This window comes from Molothrus aeneus, chromosome 8 (assembly GCF_037042795.1).
Source record: "Molothrus aeneus isolate 106 chromosome 8, BPBGC_Maene_1.0, whole genome shotgun sequence".
In the NCBI taxonomy this organism is placed as follows: Eukaryota; Metazoa; Chordata; class Aves; order Passeriformes; family Icteridae; genus Molothrus; species Molothrus aeneus.
Genome location: NC_089653.1, coordinates 7694888 through 7718165, shown reverse-complemented (window position 1 = coordinate 7718165; position 23278 = coordinate 7694888). Strand labels below are relative to the sequence as shown.

General features: G+C 46.9%; 1 protein-coding gene across 1 annotated transcript; it reads right to left on the bottom strand.

The window, feature by feature from the left end:
• Positions 1-4108: 4108 nt before the first annotated feature.
• Positions 4109-15874, bottom strand: WNT8B (Wnt family member 8B). Its single transcript, XM_066554804.1, has 6 exons — positions 15816-15874; positions 9733-9766; positions 8654-8792; positions 7190-7315; positions 5060-5202; positions 4109-4666 (listed from the first exon to the last, which is right to left on the bottom strand). The coding sequence occupies exons 1-6, from the start codon at positions 15872-15874 to the stop codon at positions 4109-4111; spliced, it is 1059 nt and encodes a 352-aa protein (XP_066410901.1).
• Positions 15875-23278: the final 7404 nt, after the last annotated feature.

Here is a 23278-nt window from a genome sequence, read left to right as displayed (position 1 = left end):
TTTCTGTCAGTTAGCTAGTATGTATGTACAACCCTGCCAGTCACGAAACTCTGAAATATGAAGGACTGTATTACATGGCCCAAGGTTGGAGGACTTCAAAGGAAGCAAAGGCTTGAAAAGATTGTTTGAATGGTGAAAATTTGAAGGGCTGTTGCTGAGAAGGGCCCAGGGGTTTCTGAGAGTTGTGGGTGTTAGGGACACACCACATGCATTCAAGGAAAACAAGCTTTTGTAGTTCTGCTGCTGGCAGAGGCAAATACTCAGTGTGAAGGAGTCTTGAAGAGCTTTTGGTCTGGAGCAGTTAGCAAACAGCCTGGCCTAACAGCTGTCCCCCAGCAGGGACAAGCAAAGCTGATTTTCAAAGGTAACACTGGAGCAGCATCAGAATGGGGTTATCACACAGGTAGCCCAGGTGGCATACATTTGCTTAATGAGTGTATAAGGGAAGTTCCAGCTTTCTGAGATCACTTAATAAGCCTGGCATTTCTTAGATTCTGCCTTTTTGGATTCAGTTACAGTACTCTTTGCAAGGCAGCCCTTTGCTCTCTTTAACTCAGACCACTTCTACTGCTGAGAAATAAGCACAGACTTTCCACATACCTCTCAGATACAAATGACATTAGGTCCCTCCAGCACGTATAGCTACTGCTACTCATGGAGAGACTGGCTGTTTATCCTGCCTTTGATGTGCATCCTTCCCACCTGCCCCTCAGTTGCTAGTTTTGCTTCATGTTTACCCCTGTAAGCACCATCCCTGAAACTCTTTGCTTTGAAAGCAAGCAGAGGGGGAAGTTAGGTGACTCGCTTGAGAGGCTTGTGGCAGAGGCCCTGTCTCTGCAGCCCTGGTGTGGTATATTACCCTTCAAACTCCATTTATAGCACCATCTCTGCTGGCTGGCAATATCCCAGTCTGTGGGCAGTGAGCATTGCCCCCTCCCGTGTATGGCTTCACAGCACCCGGGCACCAGAGAAGGCATTTCAGTTGGGTGAGAAGGCCTTTGGGTTGACAAAGAATCTGGGGGGAAGGGGGCAGCAGGGAAGGATCCCTGGGCACATAGAACAGAGCTCTAATCCTGTGGCAGATAACATCATGTCTGCAGGCTAGGCTTGTGTGTGTTTGGGGGAGCTGGAGGGGCAGAGATTGTTAGGCAGTATTTGTTTGTAAAGCCACTTGCTCTGAAGATAATGCTTGCACTAACTTCTATTGAGGGAGCAGTGTGAGTCCCCACAAAGTCCTTTCCCAAAGTGTCTTTGAAGCCAAGAACCCATTGAAAGGAAGAAAGGCCAAGAGAGGGGATTAGTTTGTTCAGCAGCTGTGAATTTCAGTGGGAGGCTGATGAACTCCAAAGTCTTTGTTGAGATGTTTTTTGTAAGGAGCCCTGCTGGAGGGAGAGACCCACACCGGGGCCGCGGCCTTAGACAAGAAGGAATCTGAAGCGGCGGGGAGCTGTAAACGGGCCACAAGGACTTTTCCCAAACACTTTTCGGAAAAGGTGTTGTAAAGAGATCGGAGGGGGATTAGCATGTGAAATGACACTTTCCATTGACTCCACTGAGGGGAGGGGAAAAGGGCTGGCTGGCTGATTTATTAGCATTTTGTTCCCTTCTCTATTCTGCTCGCCCAGCAGCCCCCCCTCCGCTGTCTCCCCTCCTCCCGAGGCCTCTAAAGAGGCTGGGATTGGAAAAGGGAGCGGGGGGCTGCCTGTTTGTGTGTCATCTGGGCGAAGGTGACCACCTGGGAAGCTGAATGTAAATATTTCTCCTCTGAGGAATGCGCCTTCATTAAACCGAAATGAATACATGGAAGCATCCAATCCTGCCCACAATGGCAGCAGGGCCTTTACCGCTGAGGGCTCCGTGCGCCGGGAGGGGGGACCCGCTGCTGAGGTCAGCACATTCTGCAGCTGCGGTGTCGCCGTTTCCCCGGCGGAAGCAGCGTGTGGCGGTGGGGCTGTCGCTGAGGTGCCCCGCATGTCCCCTGCGCCAGCAGCCGCCACCGCCGGGGCTGTGTGTGCCACGGCCTGCGCGGGCAGCAGTGTCAGCAGGGAGAGATGGACTGCGAGTGGCAGGAAGAGGGAAGCGGCTTCTACAGCTTCTACAGCTGACTGTGGAACGGGGGGAGCCAGAAGGAAAAGGGAGGCCCATGCTGGAGCTTTCCCTGGTGGTCGAGAGGCTCTTGCTTCCTCCTTCCTTTCCTGACCATCTACAGGGACGTAGGGGAATTGCTGCTGGGAATGCAAGAGACCTTGGGCAGGGTCACTGTGCTAGTAAGAACTTCTGTGCAAACAGTGGTGGTTTGTGTATGAAGTGGAAGTGTTTCAGTTTTCCCTGACAATGGGCCAAGGTTTCTTGCAATCTTTGAAAGGCCAGATTCTTGCTTCACGGGAATGCTCTTGCTCTGAGACCCGAGATCCAAATTCCTGCTCCCTCTGAGGTAGTCCTAGAGTAAAGGGACTAATTGATAATGGAGAGACAAATACAGGCTGCTGAGTGTCTTTAATATATCAGCTATGTAGTGGGCAACTGGGCCCTGCCTACCCCCCCCCCCACTCCATTTCTTCCTGGCAGTTGCATTGCAGTTGGATGCATCCTCAAGCAAGCTCAGGAGAGAGCACATCCTTTCCCCTTGTGGTAAGGGCTGAGCTTGTGCTGGCTGGAACTGGTTAAGTATTCCTGGGCTCAGATGGGTAAGCAGTATGTTTTAATCTCCAGGACACTTAAATTTCAACATACACATGCAAAATGGGACGAAAGAACACCCAGCCACTTAGACACAATAGCATTTTGCAAGCACTTGGCTACTGATTTATTGCATTGGCTATTGGTTTACAAATATTGGCTACAAGATGGGTCTAATGGCCAGTAACAGCTCTGCTGGCTTCTTGTCTGGCTAAAGGACACTTCAAACAGCAAAGTAGATGATCTTATCACAGCACAGGGGAAGATTGCTGTGATGGTGCAGTGAGCTTCCCCAAGTCCTGCACCTGGCAGCTTCTTACCTCCCTCCCCTAGCCTCAGCAAGGGAACAGAGATGCATCAACCAAATCTTCCTGCTGCTTGCTTAGCCTATAGAATATATACAATAAGTGGTAGAGGAAAAACTGTTATGTATACATCACAGTAACTGTGCAATAAATTAAACTTCAAAGTGCTTCACTTTTCCTATTTACACCACCATTAAATAGTAACTGACATTATTTTCTCAGACTAGTAAGAAGTATTTAGTTAGTTAGCTGACAGGGTAAGAGTGCTTGGCAAGTACACCAGGACATGGGGAGGAGGCTCAGCTTGGCAGCTCCTCTGTGGGAGCAATTTGGGAGGAAGGAGGTAGTGGAGAAGTGTGAGGACATCTTTATGGCATCAGTCAGGGGCTTTGATAGCAATGCTGGCCTAAAAGGGGACACCAGACGTGGAGAGTTGGAAGACACAGAGAAAGCATGTAAAAATCAAGTGATGGAACCCCTGTTTTGGACAGCTGTGTAATGGGAAGGTCAAGCAGCAGTTTCGATCTTGCTGCTGCCATTTCAAATGTAAAGTAAAGCACTGGAGAGCTTAGCAAAGCTGTGGGGTCCCTGGAGGCTGGCTTGCTGAGAAAGGAGTTGCATGTCTTTTGTATTTCCTCATAGTGTAGGCCTGAGGCCATAACTGTTTTAGTACCTCTATTTTTTTTAAAGCTTCCTCTCATTTACAGATTACTGATCTGAGTTGCCCAATTGTTGGTGCCATCTCGGTTTCCTTATACTTTTTATCTCACTTACTCAAAAGCCCAGAGCAGACTAGCTCAAAACCACAGGAACCACCAAAACCTCCTGTGCTTTCAGAGATAATGCCATAGTCACTGGATAGAGTGACACTGAGTTGAAGGGACCGAGTCTCACCTTGTTTTGTGAACACTTGAAGGTCTCCCCAGAAGACATTGCCCACTGCACTAATGCCCTGTATGGGCAAGGCCCGAGCACTCATACAAAGCTCTTTTGCCTTGCCCAAGCGCCAGTGAGGCAGCAGTGGGAATGAGACAAAACTATGCCAAAGAGAAATGGTGCCAGGAGCTGATGGGAAGGGCAGGGGAGGAGAGGGGCAGGCAGGACTGTGGAGGAGGAGAAGCAACTTAGAGCTTTCTCTTGAGCTTGCGGCTGGCTCCGCCACCCCCGCTCCGCTCGCGCTTCTCCTTGCGGACACAGAAGTACTTGGTGACCCGTTTGCGGCACTGCTCGCAGCGCACGGCGCAGCACCAGTGGAACTTGCAGTTGCAGCTGGACACCATCTCGGCTCGCCTCTCCTCCACCGCCAGCCCGCAGTCCCCGCACAGCCGCCGGCAGCTCCGCTTCTCCCACTTGCTGAGCGCCTTGCCCCTCTTCAGGCACTCCCGGCCTTCCGTGCCCAGCAGCCCCAGCGTCTTGTTCTCCAGGCAGTAGTCAGGAGAGTCTTCCAAATGGACCAGTTCTTTCTTGGAGATGGAACTGAAGGTCTCAGCGATGGCACCCCGGCTGGCAGCGCTGTTCCCTGCTCCCTGCAGCAAGTCCACCTTCAGGGCTTTGTGGTACCTCTCCTTGAGGTAAGTGCCCACCTCCCGAAACTCAGGCAACTGCAGCCAGCAGGTCTGGGTGGTGCAGCTCCCCGACACACCATGGCATTTGCAAGTCCGCTTCATGGTCCCTTTCACTGCCTACAGAGTGATCAGAGAGAGGAGTTCAAGAAAAAAAACAAAAACAGAGGGGCTGTTTCTGTGCTGCAATGCATGAAGAACCATGGCTCCAGGCCTGTGGAGGAGTTTGGCATCAATTCTCCCTGCACAGTAGTCCTGAAACTCACAGATTTGCTTTTCCACGGTGCTCCCCTCCTTGAACTGGGAGAAGGAGGACTGCAGAAACATCATTAACACTGTAACACAGAAGCTTTGCTACCTTAGGGCAGACACCATTGTACTGCTGCCATCCCCCCAGGAAGTTGTTTCTTCTGGACATGTGTTTTTAGCCACATCAAATTGTGACTCTCCACGTTGAATGCTCAGAGCCAATTTGGTATGCACTGTCAGCTCTGGAGGGAGAGAGGCGCTCACCTTTCTACCTGCCTCGTTGTTATGCAGGTTCATAGCAGCTCTGGCATCTTGTCCAGTCTCCAGGGCATCCACAAACTGCTTGGAAATAGCTTCCCCAAAGCCCACATTATCGCTGCAGCCTCCCCACAGCCAGCCTTGTCCCCCTAAGAAAGGAGATGAGATGTGTGCTGTCAAAGACACAGAAGAGGTTTCAGAAATGATGGGAGGGAATGGAGGCTGTGGGGCAAATCCAGCCTTTCACCACACAGTACTCCCAGATTCCCTCCCATTGAGTTCATGACATCTCTCCTGAGGCCTGGATAGTTAAGTGGCTCAGGTAGGCAGCAGAGGGGTTATGTCCTGTACAGCAAACACAGGGCTTTCCAGGTTTTCTGTAGAGCAGGATTTAGAAGCTATCAGTTACCATGCATTAGCAGACATGCAGATAAGCCTTTGGGTCTCTAATCACTTCTCAAACCCTGACTTCAGCTGGTTCAGAGTGACTTGCAGGAACAGCATCTTGCTAACTTGGATCAACAAACTGGTGGAGGGATCCTGGTCAGAGGAACAGATCCCACTCTGCCCAGAACAGCCCAAACCTGGCACATGTGCATCAAGGAGGCTGTGGTTTTGGCACACCCAGAATTCTGAGATGATGTTTGGCATCTTAGAAGAGTCTAATTTTCTAGTTACCATCAGGAAACAAGGGAGTCAGCAAAGAACTGTGAAATTACACAAAAATATGTGAAAGTACTTTTCTTAACTGAGTGGGAGCTGAGTGGGACTGGAAAAACATCATGCCGTTCTTTTCCTCCTAGAGAAAGATGCCAAATTTTTAATGATGATTTGAAATCTGGAACATTCTGACTCTGACATGCCACATTGGTACATGTTGGGAGTTGTGATTTAAAGGCCTTGTGCCTCTCTGGAAAGGCCTGGTCCTCACCTGGACTTCCCCAGGGCATCGTGATCCCCTCTCCCAGGGAGAGACAGGAGTGCTTCATGGAAGGTGAGTAATTGCAGTGGATGATGCAGTCCAAATCAAGAACTGGGACTGAAGGAAGTAGAAAAACCTTTCACCAGCTTGGATTCAGTCCAGTGGCTGAATTGAATCATGCTGTTTTGGTCGAGCCCAAAAGTTTCCTGTGCCTTACAAGGTTTTAAGTCCACAATGGAAAGTTTTGTATTAAAACCAGATATATTTGGGGGAAAGGAAATGTAGCATGACTAACGTGGTTTTCCAGAGAAGATAGAATTTGATGTGTTGTTACCCAAAAGTCTTGCTCTGCTAGAGACGGGCATTCCCAAGCTTTGGACACCTCTGCAGTAGTGTCTGTTTTCAAAACTATCAGCCAGTAAAGTAAATTACTAAATATTGGACACTCCAGAGGAGTTTGTCATAAAGTGACACATACTGACTGCCTAGTGTAGCTGGGCAGGGCGTGGCTTTTACAAGATCTTGATAATGTGAAATCTGACCTCTTTCTATTCAAAACAAAATCCCTAAATGTCAGTGTTTTCTGTGAAAGCTGAGCAGAGAGCTGAAGTGGTGCAGCCTGGAGTTCCCCACCAGGGGTGCTTGGTGGCTGAGGGCCTGGAAATCACTGTCATGTGGAGGGTGTGATGGCTGTGTGCACTCACAGTGATTGTGCTCCTGTGTGCCTGTCATGCTGACGAGTGCTAGAGAGGTTTATGAATGCCACCCTGCTTTTTCTCATGGTCATTCTGCTGTAGGCCAACCTGGTCCTGCAGACCCTGGGAATCCTGAGGTCCCTGACCTGTGCTGCTATACCAAGATCATTTAGGTGCGTAGCAACAGATCCACTCCTCTGCCTGTATGATATAGTCATTCTCTCCAGCAGCTTAAATAGAGTTCTTGATTTGAACCAGGGAAACTGCAGCCCCTTCTACTTTCCTGCTCATTTAGAAAGTAATGGAAAGCATCAAGAGCTTGGCTGGTGTAAACTGGAGGTGACTCCATTAACTTCCACAGAGCTACTTTGGTTTGAACCAGGGAAAGCTTTTCTCTGGGCATTATTCCCAGGTGTGGGGACCAGGATGGGGAGGTGTTTCTGCAGGCCTCAGTGGAGGAGAGAAGAGCTTCTCCTGCCACCTGGGATGAGTGAGGGGCAGCAGCTCATCCCTCCTTACCCAGCTGTCCATTGCGGGAGTCGTCACAGCCACAGTTGTCAAAATCCCCCAGGCTGCAGTTCCGGGTCAGTGTGTACATGACACCCGCAGAGCTGATGGCATGGACAAAGGCTGTTTCTCTGTTTGCTGTCACGGGGGGAATACAAAGAGAGCAGATGTGCAAAAGATTTCATGGCAAGGGCAGTGTTAGAAATTGTTCCTACCATGCAGGAGTCTGCACAGGACATCTGCATTGGGGAAGACTTTGTGGGGTGGAGAAGAGGCCCTACATATCAGATTAGTTTAATTTGGGTTTGAACTGCATGAAGATAGAATCTCCCAAATATGATCCAGACTGACTCATGTCATTTGAAAGGGTGTGGAGGAGATAGTACCTGGTTGTCCTTGTGGGACCTCAACAGTGGTGATATAGCACAGATTGCCAATATCCCCCACTTGTCACTAACACACCCCAACGGGAAGGGGTTCTCTCCAAGTATCAAAGAACTCCTTCCCCACAGTCCCCTCGAGCCGTACCTTCTGCTGAAAGGGCTCTGAGCAGTGACCATACCTACCCACCAGGATCAGTCTGGGAATCATCAGCTGGCTTCCCTGAGCCTTTGGCTTTCCTTTAATATGGTATGGATAACCTTGACAGGAATGGTTCCAGGACCTGCTTCTGGTCTCAGAGCGGGCCTTGTGCTGCAACTGTCTCCTCAAGGCCCTGCTTTGAAACCTTTGTCCACCTCTGCCTGGGGCTCTGGTCTCTTGTCTGCTGCCAGTCCCACCAGAGGCCTGAGGCTCTCCTCCACACCCAGGTCCTGCTTTTACAAAGCAGGTATGAGCATCAAACATAGGTCTGAGGGCCAGATATGCACTGAAATATTTCCTGGGACCTGCAAATAGGTAAGGAATAGGATACAGTGACAATGACCACAGCCCCATGCTCTACAGTGGCCCAGGTCAGCGATGCTGGATTTCTGCCTAGGGTGATTCTGACATCTGGAAAATGTAGGAAGACTTTTGTCCTGTCTCTTGGCCTGAGCACAGCCGCTGATGAACTTTCCTGCTCCCTTTAGCCTTATCCCTCTGCTTGCTACCCAGGCAGCCTGTGCTGGTTCTCAGCCTCCCTGGGCATACCCTGGGACACCATCTAGCATGGGATCCAGCAGATCATGTGCAGGTCAGGGGGATGCATCCTTGTGGGGAGACAATTGTGTAAGGTTTGGTCCTGTCCCAGCTGGGGTTCAGCAGGTCCATGGGTAAGGCTGGCATTGCAAGGAGGCCTTGGAGCTAGATCCCACTGTATCTGGGAGCTGATGGGTGAAGGGGTCTCCTGGGGAGATCCCTGGGGTGATTCCTGGGAGAGGCTCTTCTCAGGTGAGAATGGGGAAGAAAAGGAGGCACTTGGGAAGAGAGGAGGGGGCCATGGGCTCTAACCTGTAGCAAGGGGGTCCCAGTAGTGGTATCCAATTTTTTCCTTACCACTGCGCAGCCCGCCGTGGCTGGAGAGCTGCAGTGCCCTCTCCGGACAGTTCCAGCGGTCCCAGGCGAACTGGAACTTGCACTCCTCGATGCCGCTCTGCGCCCCGGCCGCCACACTGCTGGAGTAGATGAGATAGGCCTAGGAACAGAGCTGGAGGTCAGCACGGGGACAATGCATATTTTCAACTGAAAGTGACCTGTGTGCCATCTTACAGAGACAAGACTTACAGAGCTCAGAGGGTCTTCCTGGCTTGGCTTCCCTGGGAAGCTCACCACCACCAGCAGCACACCCATTTCCTGCTGAGCTGGGTCAGAGCCTGAGCCTCCTGTGGGAGAAAGCTCAGCTCTTGGCTGTTAGCCACATTAGGAAATGTGTCAGCCAGCCTCTGTCATGGGAACCCCTTATCTCTCCACCATGAGAGGGAACAGCTTTCTGCTCAGATCAGGGAGCTCCAGGCTAGCAGGTGCCTCAGCCTGCCTTCTTCACCACAGCCCATGGGGGAGAGCTAGTGCTTTGGGGCAAGGTTGCTCCACCAGTGTATTGGGAGATAGATGGGCTTGGGGAATAGCCAGAACAAAATCTGGGTAAATTTTTCAACTGCTTCTGGCTAAGAAAAAAAACCTCTGAAAGAAGAGCACAAAGGTGTGAGGGGTCAAAAATATGGAACAAAGTCCTGGCAATTCTAACTGTGCTCCTTGAGGAAGTATGTTTTACAGGGCCCATAGAAAATACTTCCCAGCTGTATCAGTGTGGACCCTGATGCCAACCTGATCCTTAGGAAGCAAGAGATGTCAGGTGAGAGCCTTGGCTGGCATCAATAGACAAATCTCCAGAATCTGGCCCCAACCAGTTTAAAAGAACCCCAGGTCAGCATTGCTCAGTGCTCATGCAGCCCAAGGAGCTCACAAGTTCCTGGCCTTTCTCTTTGCCTTATTGCTTGAAACCTGGGGGTGAGAGGAGCTCTGGCCAAGGCTGAGTGGAGAGGAGTGGGAAGGAGGAGCCCCTCTCTCTCTCTCTCTCTCCTTCCCTCTCTGTGTTTAGTGGAATCAGGGACAGAGATCAAAGGGATTTCTCTTACCTTGGGGCCCGTCATCAGGAAATTATTCACTGACCTGGAAGATAGAGACAGTGTCAGCAGGGAGGGGGTGATGGTGGAGGGGCCTGGGGAATGCCAGGCATCCCAGGGCTCTCCTCTCGCTCCCCCACAGTCTGCCTGTCTCCTGGCTGCAGGCACCTCTGGTTTCTCCACCATGTCCCTTTGCTGCTCCCTAAGGAACAGGACAGTGCTGTCCCCTTCCCCCCACCCTGCTCCCCCAGTCAGACTGTACTGGGCTGCAGTTCCTTCACTGCTCCCTCCTTTTGCTTTCCTCTGCTCAGCTACCCTTTGTACCAATCTACCCCTTATTTAGCTTTCTGGTCCCCCTAGCCTTGCTTTTTACCTCACTTGACTAAAGTCAGGGTAGCATTTCTCCCAGCCCCCAGGAGTGGGACCATGCTGAGGGAGGGCATCACACCACTGCTCTTTTGCAATATGAGTCCAGATGCATCTCTCCACATCACAGTCCCTTGTTTTCCTGTGGTGCCATGTCTTACTGCCCACTCTCTCGTCTTGGTCAGGTTATGGTGATGGCTGAGCACAAATATACCTGTCCTTCCCATCCTCTTGGACACTGTGCAGGGGACCCTGGGGGTTTGGGGTGGGTGGGAGGTCCTAGACAAAACACTAAGCTTTCTGCTGTTCCCACTGAAGTTGTGGAGGGATCATCTCCAAGGGTCAGGCAGTGCGGCTTGTCTGCAACACTATGGCCTTGCAGAATGGATGCTGTCTGGTCTGAGTCTTTCTCCAGTAAGAAAGACTCTTTCTGTGCAAATGATCAGTCAGTGTTGGGACTCCATATGGTGCAGTGACCACCTGCAGAATTTGGAGAACGGCTGGGTGAATCCTGCTTAGCTGCATCATGGCAGAAAGGACTGACACTTTGAAGAAGCCCAAGTGCCAATTTGAAATATCCCAAATCAGAAGTGAAGTAAGAAAAGAGAGAGTCTTCTAAAAATACCTAATTCCACTCTCTCTGGGTTTATAAAATAACATCACTATTTCTGTTGAGTCTGTGGAACATTTTCCCTGCTGGAACTCAACACTTCAAGAGAAATGGGTGACTGCTGTTATCACCCAGAGAGGACACTGGGGCCAGAGAGGTGGAATGAGTGGATTGAGATCTTGCAGTGAGTGAGTGATTGGGAAGATGACAGAGCATGCACTGATAGAAACTTGGTTCTTCAACTTCTCAAAATTATGTTCTGCTTCAAATGAGCCACAAGTATTCCGGCATAAGGGACAGAAAGATACTGTCTTTTTGTGCTACAAATCCAGCACAGACACTGTGGGGGCATCCCAGGGTGGGCTCAAGCACAGTCAGAAGCAGGCAATGCTGTCCAAAGCTGAGGGTCAAAATGCAGCCCTGCCATCGACATGGGGACAGACAGGGTGGCAGGACTGGTGCCCAGACATGAGACACGTGAGAGATTGAGAGAGGATGCTGTCCTGCCCTGGAAAACCACTTGTGCAGTTAGCAAGCCCACTTCACCTCCACCAGAACTGCACCCACAGAGATCCTTTCCAAAGTACACCACAAAAGGAGGTCTCATTACTTTAGCTTGGTCAAAATCACAAGAAACCTGATCTTTGCTGTTACGGTTTAGAGTTAGGAGAATGAGTTTGCAACATTTCATTCTGGCAAGTCTAGCTTTCTTTTGTTTTGCTTTGGTTTTTATGGGTTTTTTGGTGAAAATGTGTTTACATTTATGAAACTTTCTTTGGGAAAGATTCCCCTAGGTCAAAACAGGAGTGGGCTGTGAGAACAGGAGATTCTTTCCCTTTGTTCCAGGCTTGGGATTCAGACCCGGCTGTGCTCCAACCCCCATGGGCACTTTAGCACGAAGTCGACGGTTGTTTTGCAGAGGAATTTTCCTTTGGAAGCTGCTTCTGCATTGTACAGCTAATTAAATATTTCCTGGGACTTGGAGAGACGGCATCTGTAGCCGAGTGATTAGAGCATCGGGTGACCTGAATCACACAGGGCCATGAACCTGGGGCTAATCAGACTGTGCAAGCTCCATGGGTCCCCATCCTAACGCAACTGGGTAGCAGCATGAACAAGTCATTTTTCCATCTGGTTTCCCTTCTGTCCATTGCCTTGACCTTAAGTGCTTTGCTATGGGGACCACACTCAGGATGGTGTCAGTGTGAATCTGGGCCCCTGGTAGCAGCTGTGAGAAAACTCTGGTAAAATGCTCCTGCATAGGCAAGAGCTAGTAAATTGCAAGTCCTCTCTTATCTTGGTTTTGTCACCAAAAGAAGAGATATATCCCATGTGGGTAGGAAAACCCAAATTCACAGTATATAGTGAATATATATTCACTATATACTGTGAATTTGGGTTTTCCTACCCACATGGGAAAAAATGTATATAGTATATAGTTTATGGAAGGGATTTGCTTCCTAATCCAAACCCTTGGATTAGGAACATCTGAGAAGTTGCAAGGACGGCTTTAGGAGGAGGACGGTAATCCGCAATGTCAGTTTACAGCAAACCAGCCTGTTAGCAGGAGTCAATTGACATGACTGCATTGAAGCAGAGGATCTGTTCCTTCCAGGATAAACCTCAAGGTCCACAAAAAGGCCAAGTTCAGGATATGCCAATTCTCCATCTGCAGCTGAGCAAATGATACAGTAGCATTTTCCCAGCAGGATATTCTAAACAGTTTATAAAGTCAGAGAGACTGAAGGCATTTTCCTTGAGCTCTCACATCAACGGACAGGAAGGCTGCTGGCTGGGTTTGTAGGACTTAAACAAGTAAAGGATTCACGAAGTTTTAAGTGTTTTGTGCACTTGACACCCCAACATTTAACTCTTGCAGCTTCAGGTGGGTTCAGGAGAAGGGAAGATGGGACCATCATATGACTAGAGGCTGGCTGAAATTTTTCTTTGTATTGAGGAGGAAGGAAAGATAGTAATGGAGACAGAATCTGTGTGCTTTTCTTTGGTCTTATAATTTAGCTAAGAAAAATGCATCTCCATTCTGTATATAGTCTCCAGTAAGGGCAGAGAGCAATTAAGCCACTGCTTACACAGATACAGTACAATAGTGACAGTGTCTCTAGTATCACCTCTGTACTGCAAATAGGAATCACTACCAAAATCTCTCTTCATTGTTTTGTCTGTAGTGTGATTTTAAAAAAGAAATTATGTACTTCTACTAAATTTTCATTCCATTGTAAAGGAAAGCAGAATGTAATACTAAACTAACTAAGTAGTTGCATTCATAGCTGGTGTTAACCAGCCCAATTTGTATGACATTGGTGATTTTTTTTCTATCACACACATGAAAAGAGACATTTGAAGTAATTTCTGTTCTCAGAGAAAGCTCAGGGAGTTTCTAGTTGTGTAACCCCCTTTCTCTCCATCTTCAAACTGCAGGACAGCGTTACACGGGCTGAAGCGGAGGAGGCTTGTAGCTGAGCGGGTAGAGGGAGGACACACACTCCCCAAGTTCCTCTGCCCTCTCCCCAGGCTGTGCAGGGCCCTGGCCAGGACACACTGCTTCCCTCAGCACAACTCTATGTCTCCAGGTAAAAAGTAAATCTAGGGCAAGAGATTTTCATTGGATCCAATATTAGAAAATTATCTCAAAGCTAGTAAATATCTTCAGCAGGAGTTTTCTGTCATAGTTTTATTGAATCTGAAAGCAAAGAACCCTGCCAAGCAGCTGTCCCATTATATTTTATTCATATCAAATACTAATAAGCCTCTGATAATTCTGTCTCATTTACAACTTTAACCAATAACATCACACTCATCAGTTTAGCATCACTCTTCTCAGTTTAATATGCCCTGAGAGCCTTACCTAATCTCTCATTACAATATTTGTCTGATACCTTACCACCCACTCGGGCTACTATGCTGCTGGTTCTGCTCTTTAGAAAATTATAAAGCTGGATTTACATCTTCACTGTCATTATTGTAAATAGAGGAAATGGATAGAATTTCCTTTTGGATCTGAGTTTTGTTCTCAATATGAACTCCCCGAGGTTATTAGAAAATCAGGGAGGCTGGAAACCAAAGGCAGTCCCACAGCTGAAGTGTAAAAAATATATTTAGGAGAAAACTACTGAGTTAGAGATCTTTATATTATTCCCACAGGAGAGGAAACTGGGCAGCAACTCAATAACATTTGGAACTTTACTTATTTTTTCTTCATTTTTCTCTATTTTGTTATATTTATTTTGAAGATTTTGTCCCTAAATGCAACCCTGACATTTTGATCACCTAGAAATAGTACATTGGTTGAATGGTCCATTAAATGGTAAAAGCTAATCCACATGCAAAGAAGGGAAGTGGCCACATATATATAAAAAACCATTTTTTGTTGTTGTTCTATGTTGCTCCCCCACCATGTTCCCACTCCCAATTCTTGTGATTAAATCATAAGAAAAAAATAACGTGTTTTAAGCCGTTGGATCAGATAGAGAAAACCGGCACAAATTTCAAGCAGAATTATTTTATGACTCTCACAAATTTGTTTTTCTCCTAAAGAGTTAAGGGAGAGTGTCTGCAAAATGATAATTTCAAATAAAGGTTGCAATTTTCCTTTCTCTATGGAACTCATGACCTATGAGCAACATGCAGAGAGAAGCGAGGTTGTCTTGATCTATAAACTTTTCTCTTAGATAAAAACTACTAAGAGACAGGAATCTAAACATCCAGCTTTGGACTGAAAATGTCTTGGATTTCCATATTTAGCTCTACTTTGTGTGCTGAAATTTCTCTTTGAACTGTTTCTTTAAAATGTTGGGGTTTTTTCTTTTAATGTATTCTAAACCTATTTTTATTGAGGAAAGCAAGGCATACACAGGAAGAGCAGAAAAATAACAATAAAATCAGCATGAGCTCTTGCCTAGCCGTTCTGTAGAACATACATATTACCCTTGTTCCAGAAGGAAGGTTTATCTTGAGTTTGCTGTTTTATAGTATTTGGACATATAAAAATTGTTGCGTATTCTTTTAATGAAAGGAGTAGAAAATCTCTGAAAGAACATAAATTTCATTTCCAGACTAACAGGAATGATTTCCCATTTACTCTTTAGTTTCTCTTTTTGTAATTTTGATTTCTCCATCCATGGTAATAACCCTAGAGATCTGCTATGGAGAAGGCAGGGGATTTTAGTAATTGAATGGTAAAAGACTTTGCTTGCCGTTAGAGATAAGTCTGTAACCCACTGAGCAGATTCCCCAGGGCATCACTGCAGTTGAGAAAAAAAATTGGGTACTCAGTAAAAACCACATAGGAAAAATACCTGCAGAGATCATTTCCCTTTGGGAATGGGACAGATATATCCCACAAGGAACAATACAGGATTTGATGCAAGCATGATCTCTTTCTGTTCACCCTTAAAGAACTTTTTGGGAAATAAATATAACACCCTCCTCAGGACAAAGCAAGAGGTCCACAGGAGATGGCCACAGATTTGTGCACAGCAGATCTGGTCTGATGGGACTCAGGTGGTTGAAAACCAAGCTGTAGCAATCGCCGTAGCAAAAGCAGCTCCCCAGGAAACCCTAATACATGAATTTCAGACAAGAAATTCTGCCCCTGTGTGTGCCAAGGAGCTGGGCTCTCAGGCTGCTCATCCAGAGTGACACTCCTGTGGATCTAACTCACCCCTGCGGGCTCTGAGCTCTTAATCACAGACTGTCCTCTTTGGGGAGCGTGAGAGAAGCCCCACTTCATTTAATTAAGACAAGACAAGCTGACTGGGAGCCTTTGGAAAAACAGAAGTCTCTGGCTCTTCCATTGGGTTATCTTCCCACTTGAAAGTGAGGGGCTAGGTCTCAGCATCCACTCTCCCCTATTTTACCCCAGCTTACAATCTGGCCCCTAGTTATTTTTGGGAAGTGCAGGGAAAAAGAGGGACTTTCATAGATCTAACCTCTCTGCCAATGAGTGTGTAAGGACTTGGTTAAATATCTGATTCCATTAAAGACAGAACTGAGCTAAGTGAGAAAGAGGAGACATTTAGGAAGGTGAAGAGGAATTTCCTTAGGGTATCTGGGAAGAGCACCTGCCTGTGACACAGACTGTGATGCTCTTGATACTCACCAGGCATAGCAGGACTGGAAGAAGGGAGTGAGGAAGAAGATGCCCAGATAAGGGTCCATGTGAAATATAAAATCCAAATAAAGAGGGAGAAAGGAGATCCTAAAAAAAACCCAAACTTGGTTACCACCACCACCACCAGAAAAAAGAAAAAAAAAAAGAAGCACAACTAATTTAGGGAAGGGATGGAGTTCTTTTCCACCCAGCAGTCCTGGTGTGATGAAGAGGCGGATGCCTCCTGAATCCCACCTTCTGCAAAGGATAACCAATCCTAAAGTAAGAGCTAAAGGGGGCTGGTGAAACGGAGCCGCAGAACTTCCTAAGAAGAGATTATCTACTTAATTAAAGATTTTTTTTTTCCCCTAAGTCCTTCAGCCAATCAAGACTCAAGTGCCAGAGAGAGATTGAACTGATGAAAAGAACACCCCAGGTTCCTCGAAGACAAATGCACCACGAAAGGGATAAGAGGGAGGGAAAAGGGGGGGAAAAGAAAAAAAAAGAAAGAAAAAAAAAGAGAGAGAGGGATAAAGAAAGAGACAGCAAATCCCTTATAGTAATCACTAGATTCAATCTCCACCAGCTCTGCTCTGGCTCTCCATTCCCGGCAAAGGCAACTGGAAGGGCTGCTTTTGAAGTGTCCTCTCCTCCTCCTCCACTGGAGATACTGCTGAGCTGGGGTGCACTGGGTGCTCTGGTGGGGGAGGATTGGGCTCAGGCTGTCTGCATCTGCTGCTTGGGTCACAGATATGAGATCATTGTCTTTGCCTCAGTCTCTCCCAGAAGTTTAAGGAGGATCAGGGCCAGTTCCTCCCTCCATCTGTTTCTCCTTTATCATGGTGACCTGCTCTTTCTTCCCACCTCCTGTTTGCGTCAGGCCATCCTCACCCCAGAAGAGAAAGGCCTCTGTCTAAACCTTCCTATTCCCCCTTAATTTTTTGCTTTTGGCATTTCCTATAAAGTCCATGGGATAGGGTCTTTGGTTTGGAAGGGTTAGCAGTCTCCCACTAAGGGCTTATCCCAGGCCAACAGCTGCTGGAGCTACTTAGAAATGCATCCAGTCTGTGGCAGCTAGCCACACGGGACATCCCAGTTACTGTCACAGCACCCACCACAGATACCCTGACTGGCCCTAAATCAACATGACCAGTTGTATCCCATGTCCCAAAGCCATAGGGAGAGCTTCTCCACACTATGCAGTTGAATTTTGTGCTGTGGACATGATCAGCCAAAACATGGGCTGAGGCCAGTCAAACTCATTTCATCCAGGGCACAGCTAGCAAGCAGAAGTGCTGGACCCAGGCAGGATTTGAAGAGGACTGAGACCGTGTGGCTGAGCCATCAGGCAGAGCTGGTAGCAGGTTGAGCTTTGCTCTGGGACACTTCAGGTGGACCAAAGTCCCTCTTGGGTTCCAGAGTCTCAGGAAAGGAAAGCTGCTCAGCAGAGATTTGCTCTCTGATGGATTTTGGCTGTCTCACACCGAGCCCAGCTGTGCTCAAGTCAGGGAGCCCTGGCCAGGCACAGCACATAGGACACTGCTGCCAAAACACTACCTTTGGGCAGAGCCCTGCCTGTCCAGCCAGGGCACTCCCTCACTCCAAGGGTGGCTGGGCAGTTTCTGGGCACCTAGAGGAGAAGAAAATGCAGGTGGCAGCAATTTATCCCAGGGCTATCTGTGCCCCCAGCTGTGTCCTATTACAGCAAGACTGATGGTATTTGCACTCATTAAAGCCCCAGGTCCTGGAGCCCCAAGCATTTGAAAAACTAAGGTGTTAAGTATGGTGAGAAAAAGATTGAGAATTTGTTTAGTAGAAGATAAAACACCAAAAACTGAAAGGTGAGGGAAATGAGCCCTTTATTTATTCTTAAATTATTTTTTAAGAATACTGTTTTTAATTATTAATTATATTGAAACAAAATTTCAATGCTGTGGTGTTTAGCACAGTTTAATGGTTTTGGTGGTCTAATTCAAGTAGTGGAGGTGGCTATGCTCCCCCTCCCAGGCTGAACTGGACTCAGTGTAGAGAGCAGCTGCAGAGGCTGCTGCTGCCTCAGGGGAGCTGAGGGTCTGCCAAGGGGCTCAGTCCCACTGGGACAGCACTGCTGAGATGCAGGAGATGCCACTGTCCTGCATTTGGCATCTATTTCTGATGGTAGAAAGGGGAAGAATTTTCAGTTGTGTCTTCTAAGTCTCCAACTGTCTGTTTCAGGATTCTTGAGCTGGAGTTTTCACATTTCTCAGGTCTGGCAGCAACAGCATTTTGAAATCATGCAACACTTCAGACATCTCTTGACCAATTGGAAAGTAAAGACACCATTGGGTTCACTGGGGTGAGCTGTACTTGTTGCTCCATGACAAATTAAGTAAGAAGATTACAAAAAGTAATAGTAGAAAAAAAATAATAGTAGGTGGATCTAAAATAAACAGATGCAATTAATTGTTTTTATTAACTGTTGCAAGAGGCACCCAGGCCGTTCTCCAAGCTCACAGAAGCACCAGCAACTTTGGAAACATCAGCCTCCTCTGCCAACATCTAATTCCAATTAAATGCAATACTTACTTTCCTGGAAACAAGCCTGTTTTTCAAACCAAAGAAGCTGGAGGCAAAGTCTGAAACAAAACTGTCCCAAACATATTTCAAAGTATTTTCTTACAATTCTCAAAAGCTATTAAAAAGAAGCACTATGTAAAGAAATGAGATACAAAATTGTTTATCATGTTCCTCAAGTTTTGGTATTGTTACTGACAAAAGCTCTGTACATTTACTAAATGGATGCAGAGAGAAGTAAAAAACATTTTGTGGCCAGAACAGGTACCTCACCCCACTTGACCCACTGGCCAATACAGATCTCTTCTGACCTTTGCACTGAGCAGTGTGATGTGTATTTGACTATTTGTTCATTTCCCAGAATGGCAGGCAGGGCTTGAGGACAACAGCAGATAGAGAACCTGCCACCATCTGCAGTAATTACTTCCAGTTTATTAAAAAGAAAAAAAAAAACAAACAAACCACCCCAAAACAAAACAAAAAAGCACCAAATTTGAATATAAAATGTTGAAGTTTAATTTCCAGAGTACAGAGAAAATCCTAACTATCCTAAAATGTACAAGTTATCACAAAAGTCAGAGAAAAAGTGAAAAATAAGGCCTTTTAACACTCCTGCTTCCTTCCACCCCAGTACCAATGCAACAGATGCATTTGAAAAAGGAGGTTAAGAAGTGGGGGTAATAATTCCAAGTCTGGCTCACAGATATCTCAAAAGTTTATTGGTGTCAATGCAAAGTGCCCAAAGAACAGATTTGTTAAAACAAAATGGGCATTAAAAAGGTCAAGAAAGAATTTGACATTTCTTCTGTTAAAAGATATATAAAAGGTATGAGATCAAAATAAAAGGAAATTAATCTTATGTAGGCGACATACAGAATTCAAACCTGAAAGGGCTGAAATAGTCTCAGGAAGGTCCAGCTTCCAGTGCAGTAAGTGAATTTTAATTGTTTTGACCGTAGCTTTGCCTTTTGGACCGACTAAATGCATCTTTAATAGTGCCTAAAGTCTGTCAAAACATCCAGCAGCACCCCAAGAAGGAGCATGTGCTGCTCACAGTCCTGTACTGGACATGCCCTGTGCTATTCTGCTTCTTCAGTCAAGTGGCTCCAGAAACAAAGCCAAATTAAGGCTGGGGAAATGCAATAGCTTTCATGAGATCAACTACCATGCGATGGAAATAAACATGGAATTTTTAGCATTTTGGCTCTGAAAAGGCAAGAAAGGTGCTGGTGTGCCCAGAAGCCTCTTTGTTTATTTTTGTGTTTAGCTGTACCAGTCTGAGATTGTGCCATTAAAGACAGTATTGACACACCAGAAGATGCCAACAGTGGTGCGACCTCTTTGCTGTAAGGTTGATTTTGTAACCTAGCACTGTTCCCCTACGCTGTTCTGTGCAAGGGTGACGCACGCAGACCAGCCTCCTGTGAGGTCTGCTTGTGCTTTACCAGTGCTGAGAGGATCCTCACATTTGTAGGTTCTCTGTAAGGTTCATGCAGGGACAGCTCAGTGGATCCTTGTCCACTGCAGTGAACTGTGGGGATGGGACATATCCATCATACATCAGAGGAAGTGACTTGACCTGAGGAACCCAAGAAAAATCTACTTGGGAGCTGCTTAAACAGGCCCACTGTTGCACTGGAGACGTACATATTCTTTCCTTTTCAGGCTCTCAATGCCCCCTTCAATATTATTATTATTGGGAATACTTGTAAACAAAACTACATTTTGAACTGTAAGAATGAAGAATTTAAAAGACTGCTCAGTGACATGCTTCAAACTTCTTTAGCTGAAGCAAGCTTTAGCTTTAGCTTCTTTTCTTTAGCAAGCTCTGCAAGAGCCCTAAATAACTCCAGCTAACTTACAACTGGATCTCCTTCACCCAAATCAGTTTGTTTGGCTCTAGTGCAGAATGACCGACTGGTTTGGAGCCCCTTTTTGAGGCTGACAGGAGGATCTTTAGCTGAGGGATTTGTCCGACCCTGTGATTTTTTCATCTCTGATTTGCTGTGCAGTCTAATGACTGTGCAGCTCTGGGTTACCCTGTAATTTGTCCCTCTGATGAGCCAGCCTGCTGTGTCAAAGCCAGCAGATGGTGCTCCCAGCCTGGCCTGCAGCTGGGCTGCGGCTCAGCACTCCTGTGGAAGAGGATCCCTGGATTGTAGGGGTGCAGGGAAATGCTGCGGCTCAGCACTCCTGTGGAAGAGGATCCCTGGATTGTAGGGGTGCAGGGAAATGCTGCTCTTCTAGACATGGCCATGTCCAGCACAGACAACAGGCTGTGCACAAGATCCAAGCATAAAAATTCTCTTTTTCTCCTCCCTGTTTCTCCAGACCAAGTATCTTGAGGCCTCAGAGTAGGTAAAGTCCAAAGATGAGTCAGACTGGTTGTGTCACAGCAGTGGTGTGGAGCTGCTGGTGGCTGTGCCCACAGCTGGAGGTCACAGCAGTGCCACAGTGCAGCTGCCACCTGTGTGCTGCAGCACACTTCCCACAGCCAGCCACTGTGGTGGCCAATGAGACCCCTACCAACACCTGGCCTTAGCTCAGGGACAAGCAGATGCTCCCCAACTCTCAGCAGGAAAGTAGCTGTAAGGCTGTCAGCAGTATGCACAGATATGTGTCCACACTTTCTCACTGATGTGCCCCTTAACAGGTCCTGGGACAAACCCAGGATCAGGGACCAGCAAATCTGGCTCAGCTCTTTGCCCTACAACAGCAATGAAAACTGCACTGGGGTAAGTCCAGTGAGGTCCTTCCTCTTTGCCTACAGCTGACTATCATGACTAACCTTCTGCATTTATCTGGAATGAGTCAGACCTGTAAAATCATGAGACCAGCTTGAAAATAATACACAGTGCAAGCTATTTGTGTCCAAGTCTTTAATGTACTCTTGGGGCTTGTTTCCTCTGGAAATGGCAGAGCTGGGAACATGTTGTTCTCCCGTAAAAAAAGGCAAGCTGGGCTCCAGGCAATCGGACTTTCCAATGAACACCTAATGTCAAAAGGCTTGCCAGAAATTATGGGGGTAGTGACACTGAGTGCCTTTCTGTGTTGAGCAAAACTTGCTGAGTGTGGGTCCAGGCTATTTGCCTGAGAGATCTCACACGTTCAGTGTTTGTACATTAAAATACTGGATGCATTTTGCTCTGTTCTTGGCCAAGGACTCCTCTTGACCTTGCGTGTAATACTTGTTGCTACTCCTCACATTGGGAGTGGCTGCATTTTAGTGGTGAACATCAGATCAGCCCATGGGGTGCGGTGGCTCCCAGTGAACTGTAAGGAAAGCTGAATCATTTCCCCATGAAACCCAGGGTGCAGGATCTGGCTCCAGCTCCAGCGTTCCCCAGTGTCATCTGCATTGACTAGGACTATTTCTTTTGTCAGAATAGTCAGCCAGTCCCAATAAATGGTGATGATGATGATGATGATGATGAGCTTGGAGGCTGAATCAGGCAGCCAAGATGAAGAAACAGCTCCAAGATGGTCAGGATAAACTGGGATCACAAAATCTGTCACCAATCCTTTGCAAATGTCATTGCTGACAGAGCCGCTATCAGGCTTTCTGTCACAATCTAAAACACGAAGCACTTTTAATGATGGTTGTTGGAAAAATGTTACAGACAGGCTGTTGTTGGACAGCCCTGACCCCTTTTATAAGTGTCCCAAGAAAGAGGCATAAACAATAAACCAACACTTGTTTGCCTGTTTGGAACAAGCCCCTTGGCTTTCATACTGCCAGCCTGGACAAGGTTTCACCACTGATGTGGGCCACCACAAAGAGGTGCTTTATTGAAGCACAACACTCTCTGAAGGAGATGTTTCTTTTCCCATCCAAAATGAACCAGATATTTCAGTTGTAAGTTAAGAGATGGTCTGTGTCCTAATCAAGATTTTCCCTGAGTCCTAAAAACCGCAGATGCAGAGAATGAGGGAAAGAGAATTGTGGCTAGAAATAAAAAGCTTTTTTTAAGTGCTTGAATCACAGGTAGGAAAGAGGGCTCTGTGCTGTCAGGTGCTGCTGAGGGGAGTCAATACTTGGTGACAAACTTTTGGCTTGTTATGTTCATTTGTCACAACTGACAGCAGTCAAGCCTACTTTGTATAAATCTTTTACAAAGTCATTCTTATCTCATCTCCATCACTGCAGCATCCCAGGACATGGGCTACTGAAACCTCTAAGTATACTTATGAAGTGTCATCTGTTGACTAGAGGCTGGTAACTGAGACATGACATAGATAATGACTTGCCCAGACTCAGGCAGCCCAATGGTGTCTCATATGGTACATCTGAGCTGAAAACAAACCAGGATACAGTCTGTTAATAATGAGAAGAGGGAGCTGAGGGTGTCCATACAACAAATTGCTGCTCAGAAGGAGGGTACCCTATAGCAGAAGATGCAAGAACATCCTGGCTTCTGGCCAGAGGTTGCTGTGAGCTGAGACCCCAGTACAATGGGATGGCACTGCCTCAGGAGTACAAGAAGATCCTGAATAAAGTCAGCTTTTCCCAAACACTGGCATTTATATGGGGACCTGTATCTGGTGTCAGAATGAAAATAAACATCAGAGCTTGCACTGGTTTCACATTAACATATGCAAAGTAGGAATGAGCCCTACTTTGTGGAGGACAAAGCCATGAGAGAAGGCAGCAAAAAACCCCAACCACCACATTAGAAGACACTATTTATATAGTTTCTTTATACAAATGTTCATATTTATCCATCACAGGGTGGTATTTTCTGGAATAATGTACTTTTTGTAGCTTTATCCTTACCCATTGCCACTGTGAAAGACTAGCTAACTCCCAGACTCTGTCTTGTCAGATTGCAGTACCAGTTTGGAGACAAGAGTCCATCCTTTCCTCTCCTCAGTTTAGAGAAATATGGCAACATAATTCAGACTTCATGCCATCTGGGTGA

Coding starts and splice junctions, on each gene's coding strand:
- WNT8B (XM_066554804.1), bottom strand. CDS start 15,874: ATGGACCCTTATCTGGGCATCTTCTTCCTCACTCCCTTCTTCCAGTCC. Junction 9,767..15,815: donor TTCCAGTCCTGCTATGCCTG/GTGAGTATCAAG, acceptor TCTATCTTCCAG/GTCAGTGAATAATTTCCTGA. Junction 5,203..7,189: donor CTCCCGCAATGGACAGCTGG/GTAAGGAGGGAT, acceptor CTCCTTTCTTAG/GGGGACAAGGCTGGCTGTGG.